This window comes from Melopsittacus undulatus, chromosome 3, assembly GCF_012275295.1.
Source record: "Melopsittacus undulatus isolate bMelUnd1 chromosome 3, bMelUnd1.mat.Z, whole genome shotgun sequence".
Lineage (NCBI taxonomy): Eukaryota > Metazoa > Chordata > Aves > Psittaciformes > Psittaculidae > Melopsittacus > Melopsittacus undulatus.
The window spans coordinates 88524643-88538441 of record NC_047529.1 but is presented as its reverse complement, the minus strand read 5'-3'; the positions used below and the strand labels follow the sequence as shown (position 1 = coordinate 88538441).

Genomic DNA, 13799 nt, shown 5'->3' with positions numbered 1-13799 from the left:
AGGACTATGGAAGAATATCTTAGATAACATCAGGCAGAGGCTTATCAAATGATATGCAGATACCTGTCACACAAATGACACTGGACATCATCCAACACGACTTTCTCACCTTTGAGGTTTAATGAAAATCTGCCTCAAGTGACTTCAAGGACAGCAGCTTCATAGAGCATGTTCTCTGTTCCCTGCTGTTCCCACGGAAAGGCAAACAGATGACTTGTGGTGGCCAGTCTGGAGTTTCTGAGAACTGGGAGTTTGTGTAATCAGCCAATACGGGTGGGAGTGGGACAACCCAAAAGAGGAACAACCGACACATCAGTGGTGCACTACTGTGCTCGAACACTGCACTGGATGTGTGTGCAGCCACCAGCAAGCCGGGACCACCCAAGTCAAGGGTCCCGCCGCTGGCGCTGCGAGTGCCGCCACTCCGCAGGGAGCCCGCATCCAGACCCACGGAGCGTGGGTACTGGCCCTCCGCCGCTCTCTGCTGGAGGCAGGCGAGGGCCCGGGCCCAGAGCGCACGGCTCTGAAAGCACTCTGCTGCTAGCGCGGCCCGGCCGCTCCTGACCAGCCCAGGAAAGGCACAGCCGGGATAGGGACAGGGGTTCGGCCCCTCCGCCTCACAGAAGGGGAGCTTTACCCCCGCTGCCGCCAGGCCGTTGGCCTCCCCCGTAGCCGCTGGAGAGAGGGGCCGGAGAGTCCAGCAGCGCCGGGCTGGGTCCGTGCAGAGGCGAGGGGCTCGCAGCCCCCGGCCAGTGAGCGAGGAGGCGGCGGCCCAGCGTGCTGCAACCATGGCGACGCCGGTAGCCCCGGCCCGCCCCCCGCGGGGCCGGGCGGCGCGGGATTGGTCGGGGGGCGGGCGTTCGCCCTCTGCCCCCTGACCCTGCGCGGCGGCAGCGGCGGCAGGAGTGGAGGCTGCTGCTGGCCGTTTCCTGGTGGCCTGGCGGCGGCGCGGGAGGGAGGATGCGGCGCAGGTCTCGGCTGCTGCTCTGCTTTGCCTTCCTCTGGGTGCTGGGCATCGCCTACTACATGTACTCGGGCGGCAGCGCCGCACTGGCCGGCGGCGGCAGCGGCGGCGGGAGGAAGGTGAGAGCCCAGCCCGGAGCCTGGCGCGGGGCGGGTGGGGAAGGTGTGCTTGATCCGTGCCCCAGCGGCGGGGCGGCTCTCGCCGGGCTCGGCGGGGAGCGGCGCTGCTCGTTCCTGCGGCGGGGATATCCCCTCATCCCCGCGGGTGGGGGGCTCTGGCGTTCAGGCGGGGTGAAACTCCCGCCGGCTTCTCCTTGTCCCCAGCCTGCTCGTCCTTCCCTAGCCCGCTTCCCGGAGGCAGATGGCTTCTTTGTGGACTTCAGACCGGTTTCAGCCTCGTCACGTCGCTCCCTACCCAACTGCGACCGGCCACGTCCCGGGCCGGGGGAAGTTGGTGTGGGAGGGGAGAATGGGGCGGGCGGGGACCTGGGTTGCACTCCGGGGATGGGGGGCCCGCTTCGGCTTGGCTCAGCTCCGCTCCCCTCCGAGCAGATAGCCTCTGCCCCTTTCTTCCTCCCTTCCCTTCCCCCGCCGCAGCGGAGTCGTTTGGGATCGTGTTCCCACCTCGAGAACACTCGAGGGTCCTAGCTGGAAATTCATTTCCCCTTTTTTTTCCCTCTTGGATGCACAGTGGTTTCCTTGCTCCTTAGCGCTACGCCTAGAAGATAGCATTTTCGGATCTGTTTTGCAGTGTTTCAGGGAATAGCTGGATTTGTCACGTTTCGTGTCTGTGGTGTGGAAGGTCTGTTTCTTCTTTTTTTAAACGGGTCAGTTCCTAACGTTCAAGAAGTTGTCTGTTGACAGCACAGGAGTAAGCTCTCCTTATTCTGTCCATCAACTTATGAAGTAAATTTCTCCATGTGTTGTAGTAATTCATTGATCAGGAAGGTAACTGGGAGTTAAGTGCTTCATAGTTCATGTTTGTGTCAGTTAAACCATGGTTTTGTGGCATGATGTGTCAAATGACAACTTTATCCACTAACTAATTATGTGTAAGCGTGCTTTTTTTTTTTTTTTTCTTTTGGTGGGCTTTCCCTCCCCCTCCCCCAAAAAAGCCAACCAAAGACAAGGGCTTTTTAGAGAATGTTTGAACCTTAGATTTTGGAACAGGAAAGGGGATAAAGCGTCTCAGAACTGCATCGGTTTCAGAAAACCCCAGACAAACCCAGAAATGGGAATATGGCAAGTGAGTGAAGTACAATAGCACATTGCAGCTAAGCAGTGTTATTTGCTAATTAAATGGCAGTCTCCTGTTAAGTGAAAAGTAGCCTTTCTTAAATGTAGCAGTGTATAAGGAGAGAAATCTTTTCACGTTGCTTTGCTGCAGTTTGGTTCATCAGTGCATGTATCTCCAGTAAAATTCTGCTGATGACTGGCTCCCGTGGCAGGTTGTGAAAGCAAATACTTGCGTGATTACTTACATGAGCAAGGGTCTGGAGAATGAGCTGCTGCTCGTTGATAATTGGCTCTCCGTTCTGATGTGCCCTGTTTTATCTTTTCCCTGTAGCTTAGGAATGCGTTCAACAGCAGCTTTTGACATAATACATTAAAGTAAGTGTTAAGTGTGTATTGCTAAATACAAGCTCTTGGTCCTTCAAAGTAGATACAGGAGCAGAAATAGATCAAGCATGTTATAAAAAGTAAAGCAGTAGCCTAAAGCCTTTTTCAAAGAACCACCAGAGTGTATTTAGAAAGGAAAAGCAGTCTTGGGCAGCTACTGGTATGTAGTGGGATAAAGAAAAGCTGTCAAGGCAAATATATCTGCAGATAGGGAAATATATTTTTAACTCTTACGTTGTGTTTCATTTGGAGTTTCTGGACAGATTTGCAACTCTGCTCAATTAATTTTTACTGCTGGGGAAACTGCAATGTTGGGAATAGTGATTTGCCCAAGGTCACCTAGAAGACTAGGTGAGAATAAAATAGAAAAGAAACCAGTTTTTCTAGGTACCAGGCCGGTACCTAATTACTGGAACCTGCTGCTGTTTATTATTGATATTAGCAGGAGTTTTTATTATGGTTTTAAGATATACTGACATGTGCTTCAGTAGTATGATTTGTTATAATTCTGTGCAAAATTCAGTAAACCTTGCTGGTCTGGGTAATTGGGAGAGTTTAGGAAAGATAATTTAAAGAAAATGAGACATTTGATAGGCCTGAACTGAAGCGTAGTGCTAGGACTGAAAATGTGAAAGTTTAAAGTTAAAGTGTGGTAAGGAAGAAAGTAGGTACTGTGACCACAAGAAACAAGTGGGGAAATTAACAATTATACGTGCATTGGTGATTTAGGATTCTATTTTCTGTCAGTGAAGCGTAAAATTTAATCCTGCGCCTCAGCGTAGGTCAACAAATGTAAGTAGAGGAAGATGTGTGTAATGTAATGGCTTTTGAATCTCAATAAAAGGCTTATTAACTTAGTGTCAGACCTTGGTATAAAGCAAAAACACAAACTGTCTTAAACATAGGAACAGAAACCCTCCTGTAGTAAATTTCTTTGTGTGTATGACTTCATGTAGTCCTTACTTGCCCACTATTTCAGTATAATGGAAATGGAGTTTGTACAGAAGAACATCACTTTTAGTAAATTGAAGTTTCTACAATGTTCAGACTATAAAATTACAGAAGCTGGGAGGAGATAGTTCTCCAATTGTGTAAGCGATTTACATGTTAATTACAGACCTGGCTATACAAACAGAATATTTTTTTCCATGAGGGTGATTTTTCTTCCATACATAGAGCTAGTGTGTTATCCAGACATCCTGGATGTGTTTAGTATGGCAGCCAGTCCTGCTGCTATATGATGTGTGCCACTTCAGTGGAGTTGAAGGTGTTTGCCCTTTGCCATCATTGCACTTGAGTAAAAGAAGAGTGATAATTATTTTTTTTGTCCCCTTGCTTTTGTTATTAGAGTAGTGTCTGCATTAATGTAAGCTTGTACTTGTTTTGGTTCTCTGTTTACAACTTTCTAATGAGATCTGTGGAGCTATTTGGATGCTGCAATGTGTGGTACAGCCTTGCCCAATCTTTTGGCCCCTGGCAACAGCAGTGAAATCCACAGCTTTGTGTGCAGTGCTCTGGCCTGGTAGGAGCTGAGCTGTCATGAAAGTGTTTAAAGCACACAAAGTAGAAGCTATTTCATTGGTAAATGTGTGAATAGTAATAACAAAAACATTAGGAAGGTGCAGTGTTTCTCACTCAGGACCTGGGCATAAAACTGTAGTAGAAAGAAGTGGTGTCTTCCATGTCTGGAATTGTGGGTGTGACAACCTTTTTCTTTTTTGCCTTTTTTAAAAGAAAATTATTTCTTGAAAAGAAGGGTAGAGTTGAAGCCTTTAATTCAAAATGTGCTTGGAGGGGGAAGAAGTATATTTTTTTACGTTCTTCTCACCTTTAGTGAATGTCCAATTAAAATGATTGTAAGCATATGAGAGCCATGTTCAGTTCATTTTCTAGCCACTGGGTTATAGATTGGAAAGAGTGAGTCTGATTCACTTGTGTAAAGGTTAGAGAAACAGTTCGCAAAAGAGAGGCAGTAACACATAAGAAAGTTGCAAGCCCTACAGTTGCGAGAATGAAAGAAAATGTGGGCTACTTTTATGTTCACTTAATGTGTTTTATATTAAAAAAGGCTTTGGAATGGAGACTGGAACTTCCCTTCTTTTTGTGACTGAAGTTCCTAACCCGCAGCAAAAGTGGTTTATGCTCTGTGTTCCAGGCTTGTACAATGTGGAGCAGCTAGTGAAAAATGGGTAGAAAGTTACTCATACCCTCCCAAGCCAAAGTCATCATGATGTGATCCTCTCTGAAGAGTGTGGATTCGAATATGAGTCTTTGTCACACAGGTTTTGAGTTCTTTAACCACCAAGTTCTTTCACAGTAGAGTGACTGGACTGGAGAAAAACCAAACCCAACAAACTCAACCCAAAAAAACTCTGCCAGCCAAAACCCCCAGCTGTTTGCAAAAGAACTTGCTCTTCTAGGCAGTAAGAGAGTAGCCCCTTGTAGTTGAGCCCTTCAGGCAAGACAGAGGAATGTCTACATCTTGTCGAAAGCACCCTATGCTTCACTGCTGCCAAGAGTGAAATCCTACTAGGCATATCCCAGAGGAGACCTGTAGGCAGCAAGGGCATTTACTGTTAAAAACGAAGGCATTGAGAGCAGCCTGCTAGGTTAAGCCATAGCTGAGCCAAGGTTTGGAGCCTTCTGGATTTAGGTGCCAGAATGCTGGCAATCTTTTGTTGCCATCTAGAGTGTCAGTTGTTCTTACGTTGGACCTCTGTCCCTTCCCACCCTTTGCTATGTAAAGGAGGAGGCTAAAAACAATCTTTCAGTAACAGGAGAAGGCTAACTTTTGACAGTGCTTCTTAAAATTAGAAACGTATTTCTTTTTCATCAACTCTCTCTCCCTTACCCCTCCCACCCCCCCAGAAAAGAAGAATCCCCCCCAAAAAAAGGCCAACAAAACCAAATCCCAAACTGCCTTGAACTAGAAGCTTGTTACTCTCTTGGTTTTACCAGATTTACTGGGTCTAATGTAATGAGGAAATCTGATTAACGGTTAGTTGAGCCACAAGGAGGCAGGCTTCTCCTATAGAACCCGTTATTGCCCTGTACATAGTGCTATTTTTTCTTTCTGTATTGTGGTTTTGTTTTGGTTTTGTTTGGGGTTTTTTGTTATTTTGGAGCAGGCTTTTGGTAGGTGGTGTACCATGGAGCTAGCTGAGATGAAATAAAATCAAAAGTAAAAGGTGATACTTTACCTTTAGTGCATGATGAATTGGAAGTGACTCCATGACTTTGGGGAAACTATGGGAAAAAGAAACAAACTTTGTAAGTTCGTGTTCTACAAGGATGAAACTTTAGAATAACTCTTTCCAGCATATGCAAAGCTTTCTTTTGCTATTTATTGTCTCCTTTTTTTGGAACCCCTAAACTATTTCATTTACTGTAAAATGAGGCTCTTATTGCCATTATGCATAATGATGTACATAGTGCTATGTATGCTACAGATTTAATATTCCTAACCTTCTTTCTGAAGGTTTAAGTAGGAGGAAAAAGGAAGTGTCTTTTAATTTCATGTGCATTAGCCTGTTTTTGCCAGAGTATGAAACTGCATGTTGTAACTTCTTATGACTGTTCCTCTAAAGGTGGGGTAGGGCAGTAGAGCTTCTTTTTGGAAGGAGGTTAAAAGTAACTGTTCCAGTTCTAATGTATCCCTTCATCTGAGGAAGGCATTGCCAGGTTTAATTGCTAAATCTTAAGCTTAGTTTGCCACATAATTTTAAAACATAACTTCAGGTCCTTATATAATGTGACATTGGACAGGATTTATAATATCTTAGTCTTCAGACAAGTGGAAAAGTTTGCAATGCTAAAATAGTCAGGTTATCATGTGTCCTTTCTGTGGCATCTAGAAGGTGCAAGGAGATAGAAAAGGATAGAAAACCTCTATAACAGGTTACAGTTTCTGCTGATGCACATTTTTCTTCTCTACAGTTCTACAATAAATGTGAAAGAAATTAAGAGCCTATGCATTTCAATAATAAAGCTGTCCTAATCTCACTAGGATGCAAATATGAGTCTCTGGAGTTTGTCGTATTTTTTTTAATATAACATATGTCACTTGACAAAGTGACTGTCTTGGCAATTCAGTCACTTCTTTTTGTGGATTACTTAATAAAATTTAACGTTTAGTACAATGAAAAGACAGTCAAATGCAAATTTTGGGTAGTCTCTTTAGGTCTGTGGTTGTATAAAGTTCTTCTCTTTTAATCTGCTATTTGGAATGCTTCAGTGGGGCTTTTTTCCTGTTGATATGGAGAGACAATGACAAATCACTTCTTATCTAGAAGACTGTTGTGTTGTCCCCTGCAACCTGCCAGAAACTGACGACTCTGGCTTTGATATAGATGCTATTGGGTTGCTGTTCGCCAAATTGTTTCATAAACGTAGAAGTAGAGCAGGACTGCGGTGGTGGCAGAAGGGATTGGAGAAACAAGAATGAATTCTTCAGTAGTTTCATACAAAACATGGTCATTAACCAGCTTTTCACCTACTTTTTCCCTTTCATGTGGGCATTTTAGTAGCTTGCTGTACTTCTCTGTGTTACCCTGTTGCTGCTGTGGTTTGCTGCTTACTGTGATCTCTGTGTACAAAGTTTATAAGCTTTAGTGATGTCATTGGGCAGACACAGTTTAAAAACTTACTGCACTAATGAAGTGTGCCATGTACCTTACCTGTTCTGTCTCGTTGGTCTTGTGTTTTGAGACATATTGCAAATAAATGCCAGTCATTCTTTCCATGTATTCTAGATCCTTCTAAAAATACATAAGGAAAAGTGATGTAATAACACTTTTTTTTCTAATTTAGAAAAGGCATTTCATATGAAGTAAAAAGCTATTAAATATCTGTCTTGGTGGTGATAATGGAAATGAAATTATCATCACTTGGTCCTTAGACACCTCCAAGCCCCATTTAAACATATGTTAGACAACTTTAATCTCTGTTTTCAAAATTACATAGTAATTCCACATTTTTCCCTAGAAATTGTGATTGTTTTTATTATTTTTTCCACTTCAGTCCCTTTGGTCCTTTTCTCTTTGGTTTACAATGTTACATATTATCCAAGTGCTTGTGTATAACTGATAATGTTTTGTTAAGATGGTGGTAGATCAGATGAGGTATGTGGTATTGTCTCCTAGAAAGCATTTCACAATAATACTCTGCTTTAGAATAGAGGAGACACTTTTATATTGGTACTGGGTGTCACAAGAGAATAACCCTTGTTTCAGGACTAGAAACTGTTTAAAAATAATTCCAGCAGACAGCCTAGGAAGTATTTTTTTTTTGTTGGCCTTTCGGTGACTACATTATAAATAATATAATACACAGTGGTTTTGGTTAAGTTAAATCTGTTTGAAAAGAAAGGATGAGGACACAGTTGATCCTGTGAAACTCAGGTGATGAATGTAAGCTGCTCAGAGGAAGTCAATGCAAAGGATAAATAAAACTAGTATTTTTGTTCAAGTTGATTTGGCCCACTTAAATCTTTTCTCCGTAAAACTACTCTTGAGAGCAGTTTAGCTATAGTGGTACAAATCAAGGGTACAAACAGTTTTTCAACTCCCTGGCCATTGATAACTTGTTACTAAATGTGATTTTTATTAGGGCTTGGTGGAAAAGCTGGGTATTGCTAATATATTGCCAGTGCCATATGTTTGCAATGCGTTGAAACTCTAATAATGAATCTGCAGGAAGCAGTGAGACATTTGCATTTTTTCTTTGCAGGAATATAGGGCTGAATGTCATTGCCTGAATATATCGGGATAGTGTGGAAACAGAATATCAGCGTGGGTGTTACAGAAAGAAACACTAAGCAGGTTGTTTTTTGCCATCATGTAATGCAAAGTAATGGAATCTTTAGTTATATAAATTTTAAAGCCTGGGTTTGCTCTTCATGCTTTTTGTTTTTAAATTATTTCTCATGTTCTCGTATTTTCCCTTTCATATAAGTTTTCAGAGGAATAAAGGATGGCTTGAGGAGGGAAGGTGGAAGAAAGTTGTACGTCCACATTAAAATGTTTGGTTTATATATTTGGGAATTTAAAGAGACAGCATAAAATAGTAGAGAAGACTAGATACTGAACCATTTCACGTTCCCTCTGGGTCTCTAGAGTTCTTCCAACAGAAAGCTTTATATGATAGACCTCTCCTGCTAAGTGGAAGTGAAACTATTTAAATATGTCATTGGGTTTTGTGCATGTGCTGGATTTCCTCCCCCCCCCCCCCCATTACTTGGAGAATGAATAATTTAATGAAACCTGTATGTTATTGGTGCATACCAAGTACTTTCTCACCTGTCATTCTTTCAAGTGTTCATTTGCCAAGTAGTCTTACCATGAATGAAGCAGTTCTAGACTATTTGTGTCCTGTGGCAGTTGTTAAATGATAGAGACAGTGGAGAAAAACCAACCCCTCAGCATCTGTTTTCTTTATGTAAACTGTGACTGATGCATCTTCTGTTGGACTATAGTATATTTTAAACTTCCAAACTTCTGTTGTGGCTTTAAGGTAGGCCTTTATTTTTTTTTTCCTTGGTGTGTATCAACCTGTGTGTTAAAGTTGCTTTTCTCCTGAGGGGAAAAAAAGTAACTAGTTCATATGATAGCCTTCCAGCCTAGCGTGTGCAGATTACTATCAACACTTTTTTTCCCTGGTTGTCTTGGAATCTAAACTGTTTATTTTCTGCACTATCCCTTTTTTTGTGCACTGATTTTGTTACTTGTCAAGGGTACCTTTATTGTCACTTAAACAAGTTAAAATATGTTAGTCCAGATAGCTTCACCACCTGTCAAAGCCCATCTCTGTAAAGGGACTATCCAAGCAGATGTTAGTTTTGAGCCTCACTTACGGAATTCACTTACGGGAAAGGCATGAGATAATAAAAGAACAGAGAGTCTGAATTTTTAGAGCATTCTGTATATCCCTCAAAACTGCTACATAGCGCATATCAGATGCAATAATTTGGATTTGTCTTCTTTATAACTATGCTCTCTTATGGAAGTTGTAAAATTGCTGTAAAACGTGGATGCTTTTTTGAAGAAAGCAAAGAATACTAGAGATTCTGCAGAGTTCAAGCAGTAGAAAAATGCAATAGGCTGTACTGAGTAATGGATCTGTTTGAAACAAAAAGACTTTATACAAGGAAAGATTATACAAAGAATTGGCACTGAGCTAATGCTATTGTGTACAAATTCTCAAAGAGCTATGACTTAATGAGCAGAAAATGTTTTCTCCCTGTATACAGTTCCAAATATTTAGCCACCCTGGAAATAATCAACACAGCCAGAATTAGTTTTGGTTACTAAAATAAATTTACTCTAGCTGGCCTGTTGGTTTAAGGATGGTCAATAAATATATCGGTGTATATCTGGATATATGTTTTAGTGAGATGAAACACTGAGGTTTGTAGATAGAAAAAGAAAAGCCAAGCTCTCTTGCTTCTCTTAAATGAAATGGAAAACTGTTCACTTAAGTACACTTAGGCTTTCTTAAGGCCTTGGTAAGGAAAAAGAGAATTTCCTTCTTTCTTATTTTGGTAGCAAGCTGCTGCTGACTAATCATGGGCTAGCCTGAATGCCTACAGGTCATTGTTCAACCATTTGGAAATATCCCCATCCCAAAACCACTATTGTGGTAGGTAGACCTGTCACACTGGGGGGGTTATTGAATTGAAGTATATATCTGCTGGAGAGTTTTGCAAAGTAAGGTTTAGCATATGTTGTCCAGACAGTGTAGTAAGTTCTTGTTACAGGTGGCAGCACATCATCTGCTACAAGGGAATGCACTGGTCCTCCTGGTTACCATAATGGATCATCTGTGAACAGCAACTTTGCTCATTTTCACCTGTGTTATCTATTTGGAGCAAATAAGGGTTGTTCTTTACTTCTCTGACTTGTAGTCTCACGGCGCAGTGTGCTGCTTTGCCAGCAGACCCTGACATGAAGATGTGCTATGTCCTTTATCCTCAACAAATGGTGAACTGACTGTTTTACCATGTGGAATAGTTATTACTCGTATATACTATGTTAGTGACTGTTTTTCAAGTTTTAATTAAGGAAATGCTCCTTTCTATTCTCCTGACAGAACATCTAGCTTTTCTGATGGTGAGCAGTAGTTGTAGCAAGTGCCATAGGAGCCTGTGAGAGAGCTGGAGCTTTACTCCATTACTTGGTGCACCTTTAAGAGCCATTCTTAATACCTCTTAGATTGGTAGATGTCTATTGAAAGCAGTGCCTCCACCCCACATGTTAAGCTATGTGGTTTCTGTTAATAAGCACATTTTAAGACCTTGCAGGTCTTGATAGTTAAACAAAAGGGCATTTGGAGTCAGAAAAAAGTATTTCAACTAAAAGTAGTGGATAGTGGCCTAGCAAATAGCAGTACTTCTTTGCATCCTTAGGTTTCATATTTAAAGTGCAAATAAGTATGGAAAGTTAAGGTGCAGTTGTTCAGTTATTCCCAATACTTTCTGAATATTCTTTAGCAAAAATAAGCAAGAGATAGATCTTGATGTTCACTCTGGCCTAGACCTAAAATAACTGGCTTCATACACAGCAAAAACTATTTGCTTAAAAATCCATTTCAGTTGCCTACTGAGATAACTAATGCAGATCATAGTGGTGTTCTAGGAAAAATACTTCTTGTATCCTGGGAACAATAGCTTGAAAATAAAGATGATAAAATTGGTCTGCAATCATTTAATGTTCTGTCGCATGTGTGCTTGCTGTCCTGAGAGCCAGAAGCTTAGGTGAAAACTGGCTTTATACACATGGATGGTCTTGATGTGTGACTTTTTTAATGTGTTGTTTTTTGGTTTTAAATTTTTCATTATTATTCCTTAATGGTTGCAGATGTTTTAAATTGGGCCATGGTTTTGTCCTTATTTTAGTGATGTGCTAAAGCAGCTGTGTGGTGGTTTTGGGGTTTTGTGGGGTTTATTTTTAAGCATGTTGTAAATTTTTTGATGATTTTAACTAGTAATTTTGTTAGGTTGGGTGTGTATAGTTATTTTTCTTGATAAACTTGGCTGTTGTAAACATTGTTCAACAATATTAGAAAGTCTGGTGAAAAGATACCACTAGTTGTTCAGAACACTTTTGACTATTGTTTGTGCTACAGCACTGTTTATAGTCCCGGTTCTGTTATGCAAAAGATTGAATGGTCTTAACAGGCTATTTCTACACCATGAACTTGGAAAAGGGCTTCTCCCTAGTAGGATTTAGGTATCTGTGAATGTTAGCTGTGTTCTTATTCTGGAAATGCCCATGTGGTTCTCTCTTGGTGCGGCCTTTCACTCAAAACCAAACCTTTTTGTCTATGTGTAACACAACAAGCTGTATTAGATAATTGGGTTTTATGGGTTAAAAATCTGTAATTGAATGGACAAGAAATGACAATGTCCCATGTTATACATCCTAGGGAAAAGATAAGCTTTTCAGGCTTCAGCATTGAAGTGTAATGGGACCTCATGGTGCTAAGCTTAATAGAATGGGGGTCTGGATCTGATATGGTAGTCAAGCTGTGTAGTGAACCATAGCTGATGTCTAACGTTAGTATGGTTAATACACCATTTCTAAATCCTCCAGTTCACATATACTCAGTTTTGCTTAAATTGTGATATTCTGATGTATATTTCAGAGGGCAGCTACAGTTCAGTCAGATGCAGGGAACAGTTCGGAAATACGGCATTTGTTCAGATTAACTGTTATTGTGGCTATCATCTCATGATGTTGTTATCCCAGTTACTGAGAGAAGATTCCAGTGACAGATCTGGATAAGTACACAAGAAAACTGATGTAAAAAACTTTCTATTACTCACTGAATGTTATGTATCCTGTAACGATTATAAAGGCAGTTTAGGGATGTTGTTAGAGAAGTCTTGGGATGCAGGAGAACTTTGGATGTAACTTTCTTTCAATACCTTACAATGCCTGAACCGGTTCCTTCTTAACTGTAAATTGCTCTCTGGTGTGTGTGTTGTAGGGTAATGCTGTTGAAGTGATTTGGTAAAATCTTGTGAAGACTCCTAGGACTATGTTAGGAAACACTGGGTTTAGTGTGCCCAATCTGTGGTGAAAGCCAGTTCATAATGATGACTAAGCAAGGTGTTAGATGTTACTGGATCTATGCACATATTAGTCTTCTACGATGTTACCTGGTTTTTCTTAAAAGACATGACCAGCGGAACTCAAGGAGAAACCCTGATTTAAGATGGCAACTTCTATTTAAATGATCTGTAAAAGGATTGAAATGATGGAAATTCTTTGACTCTAAGCACTCATTTATGTATGCAAAACAGCTATAAGTGTGTGCAGTTTGCTTTGATTATTAACACTTTTCAGTTTGAGTGTTGTATGCAGTCTTATTTTGAGTTTATCCCTAATTCCTGTTAGCTGTATGACTATATCACTTTCCTCTTGTACTGTCATGATATTTTCCCAGAACATCATGGCACATGCTGGATTTTTCTGGTGGTATGTTTTTTGTTGTGTTTTTTTTTTTGTTGTTGTTTTTTTGGGGGGGGAGTGAGTTGGGTTTTATTTTTTTTTTTTTAGCCGTATATATTAGTTAAGGCAGTTTTTTTAGGTAGAGATTCTATTTTATACAAGTGAGGATAGATGTAAAACTGGTTTTGGCAAAGCATGTGTGGGTTTTTTCTTTCAAACTGGAGACAGTGGCCTTTTTGTACATGGAGATACTTCGCTGCTGTTTCTCATACAAAATTTGAACAAGCCTGACTTTCTTCTTTTATGCCTGGAAGTGTGAGCTTTGCAGTGACACAGATAGATATCTGCAGTTCTAAGTCAGTTGAAGACATTTGTCTGGTTTTGTCTTCTGCAGGTTAAAGTACTGCGTTCCTTTTCCTGGAGGGAGGTGTCAAAGAGGAAGTGTTAAATGATCAGTCCGGAAAACGTACTTTCATATAAGCATCTTATCAGAGTAATTAAAAGATGTTTTTTTTTTCCGAGCTTATTTTATCAGCTAGCACTTGCGGATATCAGTTTTCTAGCTCTGAATTTGTTTAGCTGGCTCTTTTGTCAGCTGAAGAAAGAAGTCTCCAACGGGAGTGTTTTTTTGGAAGCATGTCAGTATAACTGTTCTTCTGGCAACTGCACGATGTTTTCATTTAGACTGTTCTCATGTTCTTACTGACAGTAGGCTGTAGCAGCTGGGATAGCAGCATGTTTGCTTTCTTGTGACATGGTTTAGTTTTC

The 13799-nt window shown here is 41.1% G+C and overlaps 1 protein-coding gene across 1 annotated transcript in view; it reads left to right on the top strand.

The window, feature by feature from the left end:
• The first annotated feature begins 901 nt into the window (after nt 1–901).
• GALNT2 (polypeptide N-acetylgalactosaminyltransferase 2) overlaps nt 902–13799 on the top strand; it is a 104720-nt gene continuing 91822 nt past the window's right edge. The window contains exon 1 of the mRNA XM_034060945.1: nt 902–1083. Within this exon, the coding sequence (XP_033916836.1) occupies nt 961–1083 (123 nt within the window). The 5' untranslated portion in view covers nt 902–960. The remainder of the gene's footprint in view (nt 1084–13799) is intronic.